Genomic DNA, 22,749 nt, shown 5'->3' on the forward strand with positions numbered 1-22,749 from the left:
ATGCCAGACACGTCCTTTGCGTGACACACGTATGCATCCGCCTGCAAACACAAAGGGACTCTGTGTTATCTATGTAGAGTGTGTCTGGAGTAATGAATCGTGTACAGTAGTGGTGCAGGTATGGAGTCATATGTCCAATACAAAGGTGGAATTTTCTGCTTTTAGTTTGACTTTTAGACTTCAAAATCTCTAAGCAGTGTCATCCGATTGTGCAGCGGACGAGAAAAGATAGCAATTAATGAAAACATTTAACAGTGGGGTTTTTTTTGTTATGAGTTTTGCATCTTAGGCTCCTACAAGCAAGAAAAACCTTTTAGAAAAACGTCAATTGATAGAAAATCTACAGCTAATTTTAGAATTGATTAATAATGTAAATCTTTTTTAAAGACAAAAGTGTAACATTTTCAGGTTGAAGCAAAACATTCATTGAGTCATGATAGAAATAAATGGTTCATCAACTGTTAAAGTAATTGTTACCTGTAGCCCTAATTTAGATTTAGATTTCATGCAAATGTACCATCGATCCTGTACTCCCCTTGAGCAATGCTGAAGATTTAAATATCAGCAAATAATCACACACTTCTGATCAGTTGAACTGCTGCATACTTTGTGGGATTTGGGTAAATAATTTTTGGTAGAGCCAAAATGATTCACTGATTAATCAGTTAGTTAGGTGACAATTTTGATAACTAATTAATCATTTTGGAAATGTATCATTCATTTTTAATTCATTTTGTTTCTCCTTTCAGCATCTTAAATTACTTGCTTGACTGTAAATTGGCTATTTTTAAGTTTAGAACCATTGGTTCGACGAAATACAATTTAAATATGTCACCATTTTCTGCAATTAACATTTTAATGTGTTTTCTTAAACTGGTGGACAAACTGACAAGATGAATAATAAGGAAAAATTTATATTTCATGATATGTGATTATTGTTTTGGATTTACCAGTGACAGTATAAAATTATATTACTCTGTGAAAAATGCTGTAGAGTCCAATATCAACAATAGCTAAGACACCTGTGATGGGTGAACTGCTGCATGCTTTTGAGAAAGTTAAGTAGAAATGCAAAAAAACTACAAATAAAAAATCCTTTTTTTTTTTTTTTTTTGCTTCTCAAACGTAAATATTCACCAATTTTCTTATTAGATTTAAATTTATTAGGATTATTTAATTTTAAGTTGTGAATTTTGGGCCATTTCTTGGAAGAAAAAAAAAAAGCAGTTTAATTATGTCACATCACTTTTGCATGACATTTTTCACAGTTCTTAGACTGAGTCTTTTTTTTTAATTTATAGGTAGAAATGAGAAATCATGGTTCTGTTTTGAAATGATCCTTCAGAATTGAATATAACAAGTCAGTTTCGCCTTTATTAGAAATGTAAATATTAGAAAACAATATTAACAATATCAATAAATGCACTTTTTAATAAAAACTTTACATGAACAATCCGTTCTGTTTTATCTCTAATGCAAGTAAACTTCATACCGTGCAATTTTGTCCCCTTCCAGCTCCTCCTCATGTCTTGGACCCTGGAAATGGCAGTTTTTACCCCAGAGTAAGGAAGAAGAGTAATGAAGAAGGACATTTGTTCCCTTTAAGCACCAGCAGCCCCAGCTACAGTGACCGAGCTCCGTCTGCCAGCAGTGACTCAGGCCTGTCTGTTGCCTCGCAGGGGCTGACCGGAGCCAGACAGAGGAGAGGGACCACGCAGGACAAGTGTTCCCAAGCAGAGAAGCTGGTCTCTGGAGGGGACTTTGAGATTATCCAGCCTCTTCTGGAGGTCATGACTGAGCTTGCTTCATCCAGTGGAGGTGAGGGGGAGATAGCTGGAGATGAGTCCGGATTGGGACACACTACCAATGGAGAGGCAAGCGAGAGGGAGACTGACATACTGGATGATGAGGATGAAGTCGATGATGTGGCAATTCCTGCTATGGACATGCTGAGCTCAAGTAGTATTGGCTCCCTCTCATCTGAAAATCTGCCTGCAAGTCAGAGACCAGCCCGAACTGAGTACTCCACTCACTCCTGGGTACAGCAACAGCAGATGGCGGATATTGTCACCAATAACATGCTTGCAGTGGACGTGGAGGGGGCGTCAGTCAGGTCAAATAAAGAGAGGCTGCCACCTCTGGTTGCTCCTGACACACCAGCTCGAGGACTCAGCAGCAGGGAAGCAGTGCAGAGAGGGCTGGTGGATGAAGATGATGCACATAATGTCACAGAAAATACACACAGCACACAGTCCACAAATACCACACACACATCATCTTGTCAAGACGATGAACTGGAGTCATTAAACACAGACATTGATGAGTCCATAGAGCAGCTGAACCAGCTGATCCTGGATTTGGACCCCACTTTTGTTCCTGTTCCTACCCGATGTGCCCCCCTGTCCCGCTCTGCCTCTCTACATACCAACGGCCTCAGCCACAAGGGACATACCCATCTGACAGGTGAGACCAATCACAATACATGGAAAAGATGTATCACAACAAAGACCCGCATGATACTAGATTTTCGGAACTGATACTTTGATCTTTATATCAATATAGTGACCGATATGTAGGTTGTTGGTTAGAGTTATATTGAAATTTAGGAAAAATAATGAGGTCATTGTTTATTAGCTTTTCAGCCACATATTTCACAGACTACCTAGCAACGTAATATAAAGATAAAGTTTGACACTGCACCAGCGTCTATTCTGCCCTCATATATACTCCACTATATGTGCTGCAGGCACAGTGGAGACTATTGTAAAGCTAAGCTGGAGAAACCATATAACGACCCAGGTTGTAATTTACCCCAAGCATCTTTTTCCCTAATATGTTCTGTAAAATATAGAGTTCATATTGATGTATATTGGACCAATTTATCTGTGACAGACTAATACTGGTGAACAAAAATATCGAATCACGCCATAGACTGGTTGTGGTAAACAGCTGAAACAGTCATTTAACCTAAGTTTAAAATTATTTTTTTTAGCATGTTATCAGCATTGCTCTGTGGACGTTCGTCTAACAGCTGGTCTACCACCCTAATTTATTTTGTACAGACATTCCATAGAGGATAGGAAGCCTACAGACTTTAGTGGTTTCCTGACCTTTCTCTTTGCAGCCACTATGAAGTGGACATTTGTGTTTTCTAGTGAAATATTTCAACAATCATCAGATGGACTGCTGTGAAATTTAGTACAGACATTTGTGTTCCCCATAGGACAAACTGTTACACCTTTGGTGATCCAAAAATTTAATTCTCTTAAGTGTTCATATCAAAGTGTGAGGGGTATTACTGTATATGTGAAAAAAACAAACAAACAGAAAACCATTCAAACCATTGTATTCAAATGGCAGCCTAAGCAGAGTAAAGCCAATTCATCTCACTTGCTAAATACTGCTGTGACTAAAAGTGTAAGTATTTTGGGTGAGCTGACATTTACCTTGAAAAATTCTAACAACATGCCACAGTAAGCAAAATACACCTGTGCCAACATGCTCATGGGTAGTTGAAGCTTGTGGGTGCATTTGTCATATTATAGAATTCAGCTCAGCCTGCAAATACAGAACATCATTTATAACCCTGACTGCACGACCGAAGCACCACCTGATAGTGGAAATCTCCACCTAAGAGAGGAATACATCTGTGTTTGTGACAGGAGGTGTGTTTGTAAGTGTACGTGCTGTTTGCTGAAAGGGTGGAAGCATTTAATTAAACAGGTAGTGGGCATCCTTGCAATGTAAGCAGTGTAAAATCAGGACCTCTGCTCGCTACACAATGATGTGTTTACCCTTCAATCTGTTTAAATGGCTGTATATTTCCATCTGAGTTTAAATGGAAATACACAGAAGTGAAGGAGGAAAGGCCACATAAGGAAAGTATGTGACCTCTTGCCCTAGTGACGCATTATTAAAACACAACCGACTCACTTCTAACTTTTTTTTATTTTTTGTTTATCATCCCATATAAAAAGACGGAGATCAAAGTTATCACAGATTCAGGCCCCATATCTACTGTATAACTTCTGATTAAACAGTAACAGGAAGAGGTGACCTAAGTTCACCAGCAGTCCTCCATCAGTCCTGGCGCTTTCAGTTATTTCTGTGATGCTCCTTGAGAAAGCATACTGTTAAAAGATGTACAGTGCAGAGAATAATTGTGTTGTTTCATCTCCAAATGATTTCCTTAAAAGGACAAATCTTTTAAACAAGAGCCCTCGAACTGCTGGAATCAGATTCAGCATGGTCAAGAAAAATGCAAAATTTTGATTTGGACTTCGGACTTCCGAATCAAAACCAATGTTCATCTTTTAAAATATCAAGAATTTTGAACAAAATTGGTATGTTTGTCAAAGCACTTGTTGTTCTGGGAGTTGGGTAGTGTAAGGAATATTTACTGTTGGGCCACGTTTCAGAGCAGTGAGTCAAGCACTGAACAACTTGGTGGACAAATCTTTTTAATGAACTCATTCCAGTAATTCAGGTATCTTCTTGTTAATAAGAACTGCTTTGCACGTCACCAGTGAATGAAGTAAAATAAATAAAAAGAAAAATTTCCTGAGAACCAGTATACTGAGGGGACTCAAAGTTGTTCAGGACTCAAACCGCAATATTTAACACTTGGACTGGTAACATTTTATAATACAGGAGACAAGTATAGAAATTACTTGCTGAAGAACAAGTGAGGAGTGACATAATAATTATTAAACACTTCCTTCTTCATAATGAGAATTAATAGCTAGTTTCTCACTTAATCATGATTATTTGAACATTTTGTGCCTGTTGATGTAAAGCATAAATTAAAATGAACACTTTCTTAGTAACTATTCCCAATTTTGGGGACCTTGTTTCAAACCCTTACCCTTGGACTTGACTTGCAAAAGAATAACTGTGACCCAGATCTTGAACCTGAGTATTTCACACCGATGATGTCTGTTTTCTGGACTTTTCGGTGCTGCCTCTTTGCTGTTTCTCTTCACCCTGCTGGCACATATGATGGATTTATTCCCTCTCATGTCCACTGGGACAGCGCCTGAGGGAAGAGGCACATTTCTGCTGTGACCTCCGTTCCTGATTCATTTTCTGTTTGAGAACTGCAGGTCAAAAGTGTGCAAGTGATGTCATCACTTCCCAGCTCTTTGCATGCATAGCAGCTGTTCCATCAAAGTTAGCCTCTGAGTGGCCTGGTGGTTCATATAGTTAAGAGGTGATGACAGTGGACTTGACATCCCCTGAGTCGTATCTGTTAGATTCTCTGCTGTGGTTATCGGTGACCCGCAGCCGTGTGCCATGCATGACTTCGTTAGTGCTGCCATTTAACCTCTGACCTGCTCTTTTGCACACCGTCAGGTCAGTGAGAGTTCTCCTTGAAATATGGAAGTTGAGTGCAGGAAATGGAGCTTGTGTGTTTTTATGTATGTAGGTCAGTGAGTGTGTCGAGGGGCTGGAGGTTGATTTTTCCCAAAGGCGCATTTTAAGCAGTAACTAATACTTCACTTGCTTAGTTACTGTGAATGTGTGTGCCTGCTTACCAAGGGGATGTTTTGAGGCAGGAACTTGTAAGCGATCAGGAATGCTTTTGAAGTTTTGACACAACACTTTGCTCTCCTCCCTCTCATCATCTTCTTCAAAAGAGAATGGCCCTCTCACAAATACGATGGGCATGAAGTGATACTCGACACTGAACAACCCTCCATGGAGCTCCCTCGGCAGGCCCGCTGGTGTGGGACAGTAACTGGATTAGGTTCAGTTGGTTGACTTCGGCTTTGCTTTCATTTGATTTTGAGATGATGGATGCTCACAGTGAAAGCTGAGCTCACAATGTTCGTTACTGCTGTTTATACTTGATATGCACAACTGAGCGTGATTCCATATACAGTAAATCTCTAATATGACACACAGGTCAGCCTCTGGTGGCTGTGGAATGGTGGTCTTGGTGTATTTGTGGTCTTCAAAAGCCAATACAGAGTAAAGAAAGACCATTTGTATTGTTGTAACCCCCCAAATTTTCTATTTTCCTGTGTGTACATTTCATAAAAAGTCAGATTCCAAAATATTGCCAAATGAGGGTTTAACTGTATATATTTTCATCTAATTAAACAGAGTTCCACCTGAAAACCTATAGCTGTAAGCCGTAACCAAATTAGCAACAAGCCATGCTAAGATTCGCTTAAACTGGTTGGTGTCTTGATTGTACTTCCTCATGAAAGCATATACCAACACCTACGGACACCACAGACATGTGGTTGCTGTTATTATACTACTTTCTTGTCTGCTTGGAGCCTAATTCTGTTCTGTACATATGCAGTAGACTGGCCTCTATGTATTCCACAAGCAAAATATCAGATGGATGGAATTTTTTCTGCATACACAAGTACATGAAGTTCTGCTAGGGTCTGCATGTCATACGTTTAATCACCTTCCCTAGCTGCAAGATTCAGTACAGACCCCTCGGCTGATGGCCACCAAAATACGTGTCCTTGTAGACAGTCGACATGGCCACTCTGCTACATAGGTAATAGTTTGCGTGTGCAGAATACGTAGACACTAATCTACCGGGCACGTGTGGAATGTAGTGGTGATTCGGATGAAGACAGTGTGCCAGCTTTGACAGTTGTAGGGTATGAGTGCAGAAACATATCAAACATGCAACACATACTCAGCGGCATTATCTGGATGTGCGAATCACTAGTTATGTAACTACTTCCCCTTGCTTTTAGGCAGTATCTAGATATGTGAACAGACAGGGCCAAAAACATTACTGAAGTAGATGGAATTTATATCTCATTCAGCTACTGACAAAATTAAACAGGCAGTGTTACTTTGTACAAATTCTAAAGCTGAAAATCCACTGCTGGTTTCTTAAAAGGTTTGTATAGGGTATTATTTATTTCATACTTTAGGTTAAACAACTCAGTGTCTTCTATTTAGCATTGAGTGCATCAACTGAAACAGTAAACAACTTGTTTCCTGCTGCACTGAAAATGTGCTAAACTGTGACTCTAAAACTGAAGTTCAGACTGAACTGAACTGTGATTTTTGTCCTCTAGCATAGAAACTGCTCCATATGGACGAGTTAATAAAGTAAAAAACTGAATTTTCACCTGAGGGGTTCTTTAGGTGGCGGGCCTCTCACTTTTAACATCATTAATTATTCACCATGTTTAAAAGGCACTGAGGGACTGATGTTGTGAAACTCATAATGATGGGTGTTTTCAGTAAATACTCAGTTCAGCTCAGTTTCAGCAACTGAAGTAGTACAAGCAATATTTCAGCTCTCCACTTGTTGACCTTGAGAGTTGTCCAGCCTAAAGCACATTCTAAAGATATACAAAATGCGACAAAATTAAACTTTGTACAGTCAGAGACTACATACTTCATCACTAATAAGCACCACTTGAAGAAACGTCACTTTTCCCTTTTTTAAGTTCAACTGGGAACTGTTACATTTAAATAAAGAAGTGCCACTTGGTGGTCAGAGGTGTTAGCATAAATAACACCAATAAATATTTCAAAAAGCTGGTTCTTTCTGGCTCTAACACTTTGTTTATCAATTTGCTGATTTTATGACTCTTTGAAACAACAGTTAAAGCTAACAAGAAGACTCTTTTCATACATAGTTCCATGCAACAGATATCTGTCTTCCTAAGCAGAAATGTTATGTGGGTGTGTGAGCTCAGGCCCAGGGGGCGATGACCTACTCATATCTGCAAAGAGAACCACTGATTGCTCCAGCAGATGTTTTTCTGACAAGACGCCATGATGTTCCACCATCTGCTTACAGTCCAGTCTCGCTTACTCACACAGGCTCTGCTATGATGATAGCAGCTCTGCTCTTCTGATAAACATGCTGATAGAAGCTTTTGTTAGAGACAAGCACACCAAACATGAATCACTGTCATCGCCTTTTATTGCCAATGTGGGCTCTGGTCATAACAATGTGTCAATACTGTTTAATGTTGTGGCTTTCTGTGAGAATAGACATAACTGCTTGTGGATATTTAATGAGTTTGATTCTCTGGTTGGTTGCAATTTTAGATTCTAATCTGTCTGACTGTCTGACTGTCTTTTTCTGCCTCCCACACTCATGCCCTCCCCACTCTCCCCTTCTTTATGGCTTGGCTCCTGATCAGGGTGGAAGCAACACAAGCAGGTCAGCAATGTAACGGAGTACGGTGGTCTCCATTCTGCGGGATGGAGAGGAGGCGGACCTAAGAGCTTCAGAGGCTCCCCACTCTACAGTCCCTCCCTCTCGCCTTCTCAGGTAAACACAGCTCCCTCGTGCCACCTCACCCGACCCTCACTTTGACTGCTGACTGTTAAACTTCACATCAGTTACTAAACACTGAAAATATTAAACGCAGCTCCTACTGAGGTTATTGATGGCCCATCAGCATAGAAAATCTGCCAGCAATCCAACTTTAGGTAGCTAGAAATTAAGCTAATATAATTTAAGCAACATCCCACATCCCAGCGGAGGTTGGGGACATGGAGTCAGAGTGGGCCATGTTCAAAGCCTCCATTGCAGAAGTTAGGAGCTGTGGCCAGAAGGTCACTGGTGCCTGTTGTGGCGTAACAGGCACCAGTTTTCTTGTGGCGCTTCGTTAAAGATTTGGGAAACAAAAGTCAACATTTTCACCAGACAGAGTATCCTTACCTTTTCAATATTTAACCAAATTTGTACACTTTCAGCCATCAACATGTTTTTTATTTGTTTTTGTTTTTTTAACTTAATGTTGTATTTTTGCAGCTGCTGTATCCATCTAACATATTACACTGGGTTATTTTCATTTCCTGTAACCATGGCACATGCTATGCGGGACATTTTGTCATCATGTTGGCATTTTTGGCTCTGTAACTCTGCAGACACATTCTTGGGCTCATGAGCACTTAAGAACAACACAGAAAACTGCATATTTACATTCCAGATGAGCTGAATAGATTTGGGTGTATCAGAGTGTGGTGAAATAGTTTCTTTTCGGTTTTGCGAATGTAAGCTTAGACTTCATTGAGTTTTTCACTGGAACAACATGTCACCAATGAGTAATTTAATCAGTCGGGACATTTAAAATTCTGACAACACTGTATTTACAGTTTCTAGCTCTTAATGGTGTCATTTTTGAGATTTTTTTTATTCCAAACCAGTGATATCACACCAAAACCAAGGTTAAAATCTAAATTTGAATGTCTATGAAAAACTGTGACCACATTTCAGACAGTTGTAAATGAGAGAGTGCAGAACCCTGTACAAGACTACACTGAGTACGTACGTCATTTCTGTTATCGGAATTTAAATTGTAACTGGTAAAGACGACAAGCAAAGCTGGTTTTTTTTGGCAGTGTGCTGTTTCTATTTTTCAGCAGCTAAAAGTTAATAAGTGATCAAAGTAGCCTTCCAGAGGATAAACATTTAGGACATCAGGACAATTGCCACTCTTTTATTGCCAAGTGGTGCTACAATTAACCTAGCAATTTATGGCTACGTTGGGAAAAATATGACTTTTTACCTGAAAGTTAGACACGATCTTACAGGGATGAAACATCCTGATGACGCTGCAGTGAAGAGATAACAGTCTATGCCAATCAGAATCTGTGCTCATGAATTATCTGATTTTACCTCAGTAGGATCCAAAACAGTCTGGGCTATAAGAAGAAGTAAATTCAGATCTAAACAACTCTTGGTAAATAAAATGCCACCGGTATGTTTACAGTGGACTGTCTACCTGTTGGTCAATTGCATCAAATAAACAAAATGTAATTATCACTTCACATTTTGCTACAGAGATCTAAGATTATGAATGTAAAACTGTAACTACGTCTTTGTAGATGTTTCTTTTCTTTTTCCCTTTCTTTCTGTCTCTCTTCTGTCTTTTTTGAAAACTTGATCTTTCTGCTCTTGCACTCAGTCTTTCGGCTGGGTGGCATGAATGGCTCAACTGTTTACACCAAAACACAGGCTGCAGCCACACAGATCACAAGACTGATGTCTGCTGGCGCATGTGTGTGCGCGAGCATGTACATGTGGGCTTGTCACCTCTTAAGACTTTGAAAAGAAAAAAAAAAAATCATTTCTTGACTTTTCTCCCTTATTTCCTGTCTTGCTGCTTTCTTCAAAGCATGGGCATCTCTACAAAACCAACAGCGTGGACTATAGGGGACAAGTGGATACCTCTGACATCGTCCCTCCGACTCCAGCCTTCCCAGTGTCTCCTCCAACGCCCTATGGTAAGAGATAATGTCAAAATGAACACTTGTGACTGCGGGTGTGTCTGCATTTAGAAATCTTATCAGTGCCTTCCTTTTCTTCCCAGTGAAACATTTCTCAGAGTTTTCCCAGCTCAGGACTGGTGGGCAGTGGGAGCAGCACAGCTGGACACAAGGTACACTTTACCAGGAATTTGTGTGACCACGTATACTGTATGAGGGTGTGATTGGCAAAAGCAGTAAACCCAAACACTTGAGCTCCTGATTGCTGCTGGACAGGGTTCAAGAGTTGACTGGAATGTCTTACCAAAAACATACACTCATACACACACCTGGCCTGCACTTTGTTGCTACTGGCTAGAGATGTGGGCATGACTTTTGTTTTTGGCAAATTGCATGTAGTTAGAGGAAGACTAGCTAGTTCCTTGGGGATTTGTGTTTATTATTTTTAGTTCTGGCATTATAATAATTTAAAAAATGGGTTTGGATATTCTGTCGAGCCCATGCAGGACAGCTGATGCTGGATGCCCGCTAATAATAGTTGACCGTAACAGAGGAAGAGACCACTGCTGGCAGGATGTCCACTCACGTCCTGTTCTGGGAGGGGACAGAAGGGGAGGGGAGGGTCTTTTGTTGCTGGGACATCCTGTCCGAGGAGATATGAACCACACAGCTGCAGGAGGAATTTACTGTGGTGTCAAAAAACACAAGTGTCTTTCAGTGGTTCAGGCTCATATCAGATCTTAGCTGCTGTGGTAACTTTTTAGTGTATATTTCTGTTATATGAAATGTTATGCTAAAAACAGAGTTGATTTACAGTTTACAGTACTGGGAAGATTCCTTTAAGGATGTCTGACACCTTATCAAGAGGTACTGACTGAGGTATTTGTACATATAAACACCATTTGTGGTACGTTGTGCAATAAAACAATCACACCATTGTGGTAACTAGTTCCACGTGCTAGCTTTGAGCCAATAGAAATTCTGATATGTTGCGAAACAGCACATCAGTGTTGCTATTATTCCTCTCAATCAGTCAACACCACAATGCTAGCCGCTCAGTGAGATGTTGGCTAGCAAGCTATATGAACACGGTTAAGAATGACAAATCAGCCAAACTAGTGAAATGTTACGATAGCTATGTTGAGTGTTGCCTGTACAGTCTGTCTTTAGATGCAATCAAATAAAGCTTTGAAGCTAATAACACCAAAACTGTAGAGACAGACACACACATCTCACTAATTTTTGGTCAACTGTTGTCATTGCAAAAGGAAAGAAAGAACAGAAATGGCACAATATCAATGTTGGAAATGCTAAAGGATAAATTCCATATAGATCGAACTAACATCAGAGAGCACTGGTTCAACTCAAGTCTTCACTGTTGAGGACAAAACATCACAGCAGAAATAAATAATGACATTGGCAAGTTCAATTGTTAAAATCCATTACCATCCATTATCTATACACCGCTTAATCCTCATTAGGGTCGTAGGGGGGGCTGGAGTCTATCCCAGCCAACTTAGGGCAAAGGCAGGGGACACCCTGGACAGGTCACCAGTCTATCGCAGGGCTACACTTAGAGACAGACAATCAAGAACACTCACATTCACACCTACGGACGATTTAGAATCACCAATTAACCTCAACATGTTTTTGGACTGTGTGGGAGGAAGCCAGAGAACCCAAAGAGAACCCACGCTGCACGGGGAGAACATGCAAACTCCACGCAGAAAGATTCCGGTGGCCCCACCGGGTCGCAAGCCGGCAACCTTGTTGCTGCGAGGCAACAGTGCTACCAACTGCGCCACCCTGCAGCCCTAAAATCCATTACAAAAAAGTCAAGTAATTGGTGAAATGCAAATAAAGTCTCCACTCTAAACAGCTCAAATCCTTTATTTAAGGATGGTGTTCATCATGAAAGGCTTGTTTTTCATGAAATTAAATAAAAATGTTAAGGCAGAATTATTACATGAGGCCAAAAAACACATTTTATTCTGCTGTAGATAATCTTAAATATTATGACCTAAACATATTTTCATCCATTCACTGGGAACAAAACGAAAGTGACATTTATGATGGTATTTTGCAGTGTGTTGCAGACAGCTCGGTTTGTTCTTTTAAAGGGCAAGTCTGTCTGTTTATTGTAAACATGTTAGTCAGAGCAAAGAGGCGGCAGGATGGAGAAAGAGATGATGAAAGAGTGATTATTACTCGTAAACAGAAAAAAAAACACCTGATTCTTTCTCTCTGCTGAATGAACAGTAGAATTAACAAAGGACACCAAATTTCTTTTGCTCATTGCCACTTTGGGGGTCAGACAACAGTTTCCTGTTTCCCACGTTAAAAGCAGACAACAGTCTGGGAAGCAATTTAACATGTCTGGACAGAGCAGTAAGATTCACCATTAAAATTATTTTTATTTTATGTATACAGTCATTACTGTAATCATAATTGGACCTGAAGCTAGTGCTGCGGGCAGCAGCAGACAGCTCAAAAACAACAACAGTGCACACAGTCAGCCACTGAACACAGAAGTTCCCACTGTTGTCAGCAGACTGATCACACTGAGCATGTTGGGATCCTGCCTCTATGTGCTGGTGCTTCTATGAGATTTACACAAAGTATATTAGTATTAGTATTAATACATTAAAGTATCCCAGTTAAACACTGATTTTGTGATTAGAGATGAACAGGATGCCCTAGACTAAAACTACATTATGTTAAATAGAGCAGAAAATATTTTTAGACACTTAGATTTGTTTATGAGAGTTACAAGTAATACTGTTTAGTGGAATAGTTTGACATTTTGGAAAATACCGTCCCCTGTGTTTTTGCAGAGATTTTGATGAGAAGATTATTTTCACTCATCGCTGTGTGTTAAGCTGCAGTTAAGCTGAAAATTTGAATAAGTGCAACTGTAAAAGAGTTATGCCTAATTTTTGCAGTTTTACCTATAATGTGTTGAAGATCCTAAAGCTTTTTAACCTGTACTTCACACTGCTTTTTACTCACAAAATCACCAAATGATACGGGGAGTGTCCGTATAGAAACAGGGATAATTGTTAGCGAGTGTTGGGTAAATAACATGACATTTGAGAAACTGTCCTGTTTTTAGCCTCACGTAGGGTGGCCGACGGGGGCAACTGACGTGCATATACACAAATGAGCTGCATATACATAAATGCGTTGCGTAAACAGAAACGCGCTGCAAAAAGAAAACGCTGCATATCCACTCACACAACGGAAGTGCCCCACAACGGATACTGTACACACGAAAACATTACAGACTCTGTAGGACGGCTCTCTTCGAGGTCTCTGGGGAGGATGCGCGCCGACGCTAACAGGGTTGCCTTAGCATCGAGCGCAAATTTCCCCCAAACACTGCCGGTGTAATAAAAACACAAAAAAATTCCACAATATGATGTACTCACTACGATCACAGTACATCTTCCGGTCACCGTTTTCCTGCATGTGTCCTTCTTTTCAGACTACGCTAACATTCAGCAGTGTGAGCGCACACATCTGTACAGTGATCTCTATAGGTATTTGTGTGGACGGACCATAACAGTAAAACTGGTTAATGCTGGACTGTCGACAGAAAAGAACGCCAAAAACATCACAGCTAATGCGCTGTCTAATGGCGAAAAAACGTGTCCCAGACACAATAGATAATTCCAATTGAAATGTATTGGTTTGAAATTCGTGCTGGGAACACAAAAAAGTTGGACACGAAATAATAATAATAATAATAATAATAATAATAATAATAATAATAATAATAATAATAATAATACGTTTTGTGACTATTTCACCAAAAAAAAACTGTGGAAAATCCAGGAGGAAAACTCTGAATTAAACAATTTCATCCAAAGTTTTGACCTACTGCCAATGAACTGATAACATTCTTTACTTCTTTTCCATGCTTTAGCCTTTGAAAGACTACTGTTAGAGTACTTGTTATGTATCAACTGAAGATGAACTTTGGGTCGTCTCTGCACTTGTGCACTTTCATTTCCTCATGACGGCAGAGTGCAGCTCTCAAATGTTATGTAATAACATTTCCTTTGTGTACTTGTGGTCAAATCAAAATAAACAGTGATATACGCAGAAGCTCTCCGCCTGCGGAAGCAGGTTTGAGCCAAAGGAATGTAGATGTGGTTAGGAGCTCAGGTTTGCCAGAGGCAGATGTTCTCCCAGACAAACACTTGACTGTCAGAACCTCAGGGGTTAAAGGTCAGGAGAAAGTCTGAGGGAGTGGCACAGAGGGCAGCACAGTCTACTTCAGAAGCATGGTTTATTTTTCAAAATGAATGAGGGGGAGTTAAGGAGTCTTAGGAGTTTCAAGTGCCACTGTGTAGAGATGTTCCCTGTTTTTTTCTTATTGCCATTTCTGTCAGTATTTTTAAAAGCAGTCTTCATGATAAAAATGCAAATGGAAGGATTGAACGTTGCTTTTGCCCTGACAGTGATTGGCAGGGTGTAATACACACACATACTGTCTTTTTAGTTAATAACTAAAGAAATCCGCCTCTTAATGGAAGAAACAAAAAGTACAAGATATTAATGAATTAGCGTCAAAATGTCAAAAATGTCAAAAATGTCAAACCGTCAGTACAGGGACTAGCACAACTGCTAACACTGGTGTCTATTGACCTCAGTAAACTTTAAATTGATAAATGAGCAGCACAGATGGACATGTCAGAGAATTTCCTGTGACACAGAGGTTAAACTTAGGCACGCAACACATGCTTCCACTGAAGCAAAAGTAAACTCAAGACAATTCAATTCATCAGGAGCTTTATGGTGTGTTTAATGACTTGCTAAGATTAGACACATGCCAGGAGACACTGTCAGTGTGTCTGCATGCCTTTGTCCCTGTGTTTGTGGCAAGCAGATGGTAGGAGTGGACACACATGCCCTGAAAGAGGCCATTGAAACCCCTTAGACCCCACCACCTCCTCTCTCGCTCTCTCTGCTCCATAAAAGGCCACATGTGACCTCTGACCTCACTGGAATCCGTTCTGATTGGGGGAAAGAGCTCGCAGTGGCCCAGCAGGAACAATGCTCAGTGGTCAGTAAAAGGGAAGGAGGGAGGGAGAGATGGAGAAAGGGGGGAGAAATTCCCTCCCTCTTTCCTTCTGTCCCTCCCTCCATACAAACCCAGAAGTTGAGCGGTGTCACAACAAGCCAGGAACAAACGGGGAGCTTATTTTTCCATCTGGGGGACCAAAGGAATTGGGCATGGCAGCGAAACGATCCAGCCCCTAAAAGAAAAAAAAAAAAAAACTGAGCTGAGCTTCGATTGCTTTTTAGTAGAGAGAAGTGAAAGAGCGAGAGAGAGGAGGAGATTCTTCGTAACAGGGAGGGTTTTCATTGACGCTGGGAGGCACAGTGCAGCAGAAAGAGATAGGGACTTTGCAACAGGAAGGTGAGACCCTGGAAGTTTTGGGGTAAACAGGAAACTGACAAATAACGGGATAACTTCTGAGAGTGCCACCGTCATGACTGCATCTCTCGGTATGTACGTGCATGCACACATGTGCCAGAAAGTTTGAAAGACTGTGTGTGACTGAATGATTTAGTTCACTAGTGTGTGTATAAACAGGCTGCAAACCACTAAAATACATGGTTAATCTATCAACCTTTCCCCCACTCTGTTTGTATTAATTTTTTCCCGTTTTCTGCTTATTCTTTATTATCTCTTGTTTATGCAGTGTTATCTCTCCTCTGTCCCTCCTGGGAATTTTGAAGAAGGACATACATGCAGAGAAACACTTCTGTTCTCTCCCTTTCCTCCAGGCCTTTGGTATTTGGAGAGTTTCTGGAATTTTTCTCACTTCCAAACATCCCCCTTTCTTCAAAACCTCACCTTTCTGTCCCTTTTTGTGCATGAAAGTACATTTTATGTTGTATATCTAATGTACTAGACAGAAGTGTCTGCAGCCTGTCTGACATCTCACTCTTGGTGGGATGGTGAGGTGGTTTGTTCCACTGCTGCATTCATGATCTCATCCTGTTAAAGGCTATTTTGGCATCCATCATGCAGTCATGGAAGACTGATGTATTGGTGGTTAACCAAGGGAGGCCATTTCCCCCATTTTTCTGTACTATTGACCTGGATTGAACTGAAAAGTCTTTGAAGTTTCATATTTTTGCTGGGGTGCTTACTGCTGTAAAGGCTTCCCACAACCCCCCGAGATGTCATGCTCGATAAAGCAAGCCACAGTTTAACTGGTTTCAAATGTTTACAGCCGTTTTTTATAACCTTTGTATTGCTTGTTGAAGGTTTTGAAGTCATTTGTTGAATCTAGAATAATTGGAGCTGCTTTAACCGTACAAAAAAAGGGATACATTTAAACTAATGAAACTTTAGAGGTTTATTTGTTAAATCTGCAGCTTCCTCTGGCTTTAAGGGGTGAAGTTCAGCTCATTGTTTAGCTGCCTTACTACAACTTCACTGATCTGGCTCCCCTGACTGCTCTCATGGGGTCACTTTTAGAGAAAATGCTCAAAAGAACCACTTTACACGACCTGCCCAGCAGCAAACTACAGACACAGTTAGCAAATAGCTGGTGAATAAAGTGCAGTATTTAGCAACTAAAGAGTCAGATATTTCCCTCAGGAGCTCAAGGAGACCAAAAATAGAGCTAAAAGAAGGTGGATTTTAGACATGTGGAAACAAACACATCTCCAAATGAAAAATAATCTGCAGGATGCTGAAAGCAACTGTTTGCTAACAAGTTCAAATCAACTTAAAAGGTCAAGTCAAGTCAGTTCACTGTATTAATAGAACAAATGTAAATACAACAAATGCTAAACAAAAGGCTTTAGTAATAGATAAACAATTATGGAAAATGCTTATTCATCCTCTGATCAGCAGATCTGTGGGTTAATGATAGGTCAGAGTTGTGTTCCCAATTTGTTTCTGCTTCACTCCACTGACCAAAAAATGGTTATTGTGGCTTTAAAAACAAGTAATGACAATTAAGTATGATTACGTGTATTTCAGCTGCTTTGTTTATTTTAAGTGAAATTTTCGCAGAAAGCAAACAAAACTAGAGTTTAAACAATCAGTTAATTGCTTGTTCAAATGATTTTGTCATTCTCTACGTGTAACTTTTATCTGCTTTTCTTCATCTTTAATTTTTTTCAAGTGAAAATCCTGAATATCCTATTTATCATTTTTCTTAAGGGGTCTGTTTTTGGTTCACACATGTATGGCGGAATTACTCCAATAGTTGTGTAGAGTAGTTTTACAGTGTTTCAGCAGAGTTGTAGGTGAGCTGGTGTGCTCAAGCTAAAGAAAGTAGTGGGGTGAGTGGAGAGAGAGTCATCGTCATCGCAGATTTGTGCATTCTAGAGAGTTTTTAGGGTTTTAATTAATGATCAGAGAGGGTCAAAGTGGATATGTTTTGTGCATTTTACTAATAGTTTGCCAATTATATCAAATCAATATGTCTTCTGGAAAATGTTATTTCATGGCGTATACACCAGACAGTCCTTTAGTCAGTAAACAGCCAGTCTCCATGCAACAATGTAAAAACATGCAGTTCAACATATATGAAGAATTAACTCTCTGTACCATTCACTTGGGTTCAACCGGAGAAGCAAATTCAAGAAGATTCTTATCTTCCAATAATTTATACTATGGTACAATGCTTTCCAGAAAACTTCCTGGGGATTTATTATGTGTTGTGTGATATTAGAAAATTACAGACTACCAGACTGAAAATGAGAATTAATAAAGTGTTTCTCATTGTTTTCTGACATCGTATCCCACAATATGAAGGAATCACTGAAGGTATGAAAGTTAATCAATAATGAAATAGCTACAGCCCTAAACACAACAGAACTTTGTGCACTATGTAAGCAGGTTGAAAACATTAGCTACCACATGCAAGTTTGGAAAAAAATTCCCTATGGGACAAAATTGTTCATGAGAGTTGTTTAAAGACATTGTACAGACTTCTGCTGTATGAGAGACAATTAACTTTCGCAGGACTGCAGGAAATTAAGGGCAAAGACGCAGAAAATGAAACCGCAAGATGAAAATGTTAACTGCAGAGGGCCATTTTAGGGGGGAACGCCAAAATGGAAAGAACAAAGATTTTGTTCCTCAACATCTGTGTTGTCACAAGCTCAGCCTATGTGAGATTTACCAGAACATCCATTGTCTTGCATGTAAACTCTGGTGATGTAATGATGTCTTGTACATCTGCGGTTTACAACAAAATAACAAAGCATGTGGGACTATAGGAAGTATAAAATCTACATGCAGGCTTCTTTTGTGTAAGCTCAGCAGTAAAGCAAACAACCTGCATTAGGCAGTGCAGACCAACAACAGCACCATATTTGCAGTATGTGTAATTTGGGGTTGAAATTATCTGCAGTGGTGGGTATTGTCATGGTAAATGCAGAGACCCAAGGGCGGACAGAGAAACACGAAACACAGAGTAAAAGTTTAACAATTTATTCACAAAGGTACAGAGTACACAATTTCACAGGGAATACTAGGGAATGGGCCAAGGGCGACATGTACAGGGGAAAACAGGGAACCACACAGACAAAAGTATAAGGTGCAGTGAACTACAGAAGCCTAAAAGGCACACTACACCAGAAAAGCAAATCACTAAATACAGAACAGACTTAATCACAAGATTCTACGGTGATGCTGGACGGAGTACTAACCAGGACCAGGTAACATTAGGCTAGGAAAGTTTTACAAGAGTGGGAGTACAGGAATTTACCCAACACACACAGCGCGAAACATGGAAGCCAGCTTACGCAGCAACAAACAAATCACTTGGTATGTGTCCATAGGAGTGTTTTTACATGTGAAGCAATGCGCTGTTTCCCAATATCGCACACTTGATAAGCATGCCACTAGCGGGCCACTAGCGGGTCACATGACAGGGGTGTTACCTTCAGTCCTGCAGAGGTGTTGGACCAACATGGTGACTCAGTTCCAAACTTTCCCTTTTATTACAAAAATAGTTAAAAAAGTATTTCTATAACATCTGAGGCAGTCATAAGCTATACAGTTGCTGAATCTGTCCCCATTTTAGTTTAGCAATGGCTAGTTTAGAGGTTTTACAAAAATTTCCACTCGCAGTGCCTCATTTTTACTTAAAGTTGAGGTCTAGGCTACTTTATGCTAATAAGTTGCAGGCAGTTAGTGGGCAACCAACTCCCCATTGCTCAAAATGCGACATGACGCTACCAAAATGCGATTCAAGCAAGTGAGAAACTGACGGATCCCGTGGACATGTACCTTCACAAAGGAATTCTAACGTTGCATAAGGTGACAAAACAAGCACTCTATTCTCACGGGTTTAGCACAAGCACAATATAATTACTCCTATCGAAATAACAAGCCAAGACGATAACTAAGAACAAAAGCAAAACTGAACTACTAAGCTGGCAGTACCTATGGGGAGAGAGGTCAGGGGAATGCAGGTGCGTTGGGTGGCTGGAGGAGTTCGGGAATGCAGGTCTTCTGGGTGTAGTGGGTTTGGAGAGTGGGAGACAGAGAACTGGGATCCAGGCAGGTGTGGAATACATGGAGTTTGGAGCAGCGAGCTGACGGGGAGCAACTAGGAAAACTAGATAGGATAATAGTGGTTGGCGTGAGGGCTGCAAGGTGGTGCAGTTGGTAGCACTGTTGCCTCGCAGCAAGAAGGTTGCCGGAATCTTTCTGCGTGGAGTTTGCATGTTCTCCCCGTGCAGAGTGGGTTCTCTCCAGGTTCTCCGGCTTCCTCCCACACAGTCCAAAAACATGTTGAGGTTAATTGCTAATTCTAAATCGTCCGTAGGTGTGAATGTGAGTGTGTTTGGTTGTCTGTCTCTAAGTGTAGCCCTGCGATAGACTGGCGACCTGTCCAGGGTGTCCCCTGCCTTCGCCTTAAGTTGGCTGGGATAGGCTCCAGCTCCCCCGCGACCCTAGTGAGGATTAAGCGGTGTATAGATAATGGATGGATGGATGGTTAGCGTGACCAAAACACAACAGAGCCGAAAGACTAAACTTGAGCTGACCTGAGTCGACTAACAGAGAGTAGTACAATGGTCTGGCATGGAGTGGTGGAGTGAGCTCTTCTTTTATTATCTCAGTCGCATCTCTGCTTTTTGATGAAGACCTGGTTCTGTTGGCTTCATGCACATAATTGATGGAAAAGTGGAAGGTGAGATGGACACCTTGGTTAGCACTGTTGCCTCGCAGCAAGAAGGTCGCCGGTTCGCATCCCGGTGGGGGCATTGGGATCTTTCTGCATGGAGTTTGCATGTTCTCCCCGTGCAGCGTGGGTTCTCTCCGGCTTCCTCCCACAAGTCCAAAAACATGTTAAGGCTAATTGGTGATTCTAAATTGTGAATGTGTAGCCCTGCGATGGACTGGTGACCTGTCCAAGGTGTCCCCTGCCTTCGCCCTAAGTAGGCTGGGATAGACTCCAGCCCCCCCCGCGACCCTAGTGAGGATTAAGCGGTGTATAGATAATGGATGGATGGAGATGGACAGACAGCTTAGTGCAGCGTCAGCAGTAATAAAGGTGCTGTACTGGACTGTCATGGTAAAGAGGGAGCTCTCTATTTACCAACTGATCGACGGTCCAACCCTCACTAGTTATTTTTAACCATTGGTAGTGACTGAAATGCTTGAGAAACAAGCTGCCAATGTGGGTTTCCTCTGTTGGATGGCAGGCTCAGCATAGAGATAGGATGCAGAACTCGGACATGCCGAGGAAGCTTGTGAAGTAGAGTTGCTGCTCCTTCAGATAGAAGAAGCCAGCTGAGGTGGTCTGGGCATCTGATTTGGATTCCTCCAGGGTGTCTTCCCTTGGAGGTTTTCTGGGCATGTCCAACTGAGAAGAAACCCCAGGGTAGGCCCACAACTCTATGGAAGGATTGCATATCTCATCTGGCCTGGGCACATGTTGGAATCCCCCAGGAGGGACTGTAAAACTTTAGGACAGACACAGCCTACAGTGGACAATCAGGACTGCAGAGAAAAACACTGGGGTTGACCTGCCTTCTATTTATTTCCAGAGTTAGAAAACAGCCAGGTAACATCATTGCTGACCCATTACAAACACAACCTTTTCCAACTCCTCCTTTCTGGTTGGTGCTGCAAAGCATTGAAGCCAAAACAGTCAGAGACAAGAACAGTTTCTTCCCACAGGCCTTCAGTCTGATTAACATTTGTATCAGTCTAAGGACAGGACAAACTGATTTTATATCCCAGTCCTGAACTACTGTATATACTGTATATCACATACCTGTTTATATTTCATTCTAGTAAGGCTGCCCTCCGTTGCTCTAACGTTCACCTACATCATGTATGTAAGGTCTCAATAACTCTGTAGTTACTGTTAACAACCACATTTTTAACTGAAGCTAGGTTCACTGTCATTTTTGGACTAAACTTTGGTTCAGTTTAAACATGCTCTTTTACACACATCTACAATCATACATAGTATTTAGACACCCATTCTTCTTCTGTCACCCTTGTTTAAATGCACATATGTTTTTCTTTGTGTGTGTATGTGTCTGTGTGAGTGCTTCGAGAGCAAAGAAAGCAGGGGAGTCAAATTCCTTGTTGTGTACACATACTTGGACAGTACAGCTGAATCTGATGTGATACAAGCTGCTCGTTAACTAACACTTTTTACTTACAAATGCAGGTCTCCATATAAAAAATTCATGAGGTACAAATATGTAAAATTAGAAGTTTACAAATACTATTGTTTTGTAAATAAAAAAATAAACCTAAGCTCAACATTTGCTTTCACCACCAAAAAATCCCCTACTACCATAGCAACAAGACAGCAGTTAACTTTTTGCTCACATTTTAATAGTTATACATTTAATATCTTCACCAAAGAAGTAAGAAAGAAAACTCCTCCTGAAACACTGTGACATCCGCCGACATGTATGGATCCACCAGCAGGAGAAAAATCCATGATGTCTTTTCCAGATGGGTTAAGTCTGAGGAATTTTACTTTACTTGAAAACATGATCAAATAACCGGGACGTTTTTCACAGCAGACTTCCCTGATATATGAAAAACATTGATATTCATCTTCAGCTGGAAAATTAAACAGACTACAGACAAAAGTCTGAGTTTGTTCTTACTGCTTCTGGTGGAACCTGTCTGAGTTAAACCATGGCACATGGCCATGAACTCATTATCAGAATACTTTAGACACCAATAAAACCCTAAGTGATGATGGTATTCTCTTCAAACACAGCCTTGTTTACCGTTACCCTTCACCCTGTTTATCTCTCGTCACTTCATTGGCAGTGTTGTTATTCCTCACTCCTTCTTTAGCTGGCCTGTTCCTGGGCCTCTCCTCTGCCACTCTACTGAGTCGATAAAGCTGTTGGTTAGAACACCAACAGAGGATAGAAGAATCTGATTTACTGTCGACCACCTACTAGTTTGTCCTCCCCACAGAAAAATGCTCAGCTTGGACTCTGAGCTTCTGAATAGCAGGAGGAGGAGGGAAGACACAGTGGGGACTGAGGTTGATTGATTTCCACTGAAGAAGGAAA

The 22,749-nt window shown here is 40.8% G+C and overlaps 1 protein-coding gene across 1 annotated transcript in view; it reads left to right on the forward strand.

The window, feature by feature from the left end:
* The window catches only part of tns3.2 (tensin 3, tandem duplicate 2), a 55,677-nt gene that overhangs the window by 18,191 nt on the left and 14,737 nt on the right, over positions 1 to 22,749 (forward strand). Inside the window, exons 13-16 of the mRNA XM_008284067.1 lie at positions 1,516 to 2,463; positions 8,136 to 8,266; positions 10,119 to 10,227; positions 10,314 to 10,382. Of these exons, the coding sequence (XP_008282289.1) occupies positions 1,516 to 2,463; positions 8,136 to 8,266; positions 10,119 to 10,227; positions 10,314 to 10,382 (1,257 nt within the window). The remainder of the gene's footprint in view (positions 1 to 1,515; positions 2,464 to 8,135; positions 8,267 to 10,118; positions 10,228 to 10,313; positions 10,383 to 22,749) is intronic.

The sequence above is a fragment of the Stegastes partitus genome, unplaced genomic scaffold (assembly GCF_000690725.1).
Source record: "Stegastes partitus isolate 25-593 unplaced genomic scaffold, Stegastes_partitus-1.0.2 Scaffold342, whole genome shotgun sequence".
In the NCBI taxonomy this organism is placed as follows: domain Eukaryota; kingdom Metazoa; phylum Chordata; class Actinopteri; family Pomacentridae; genus Stegastes; species Stegastes partitus.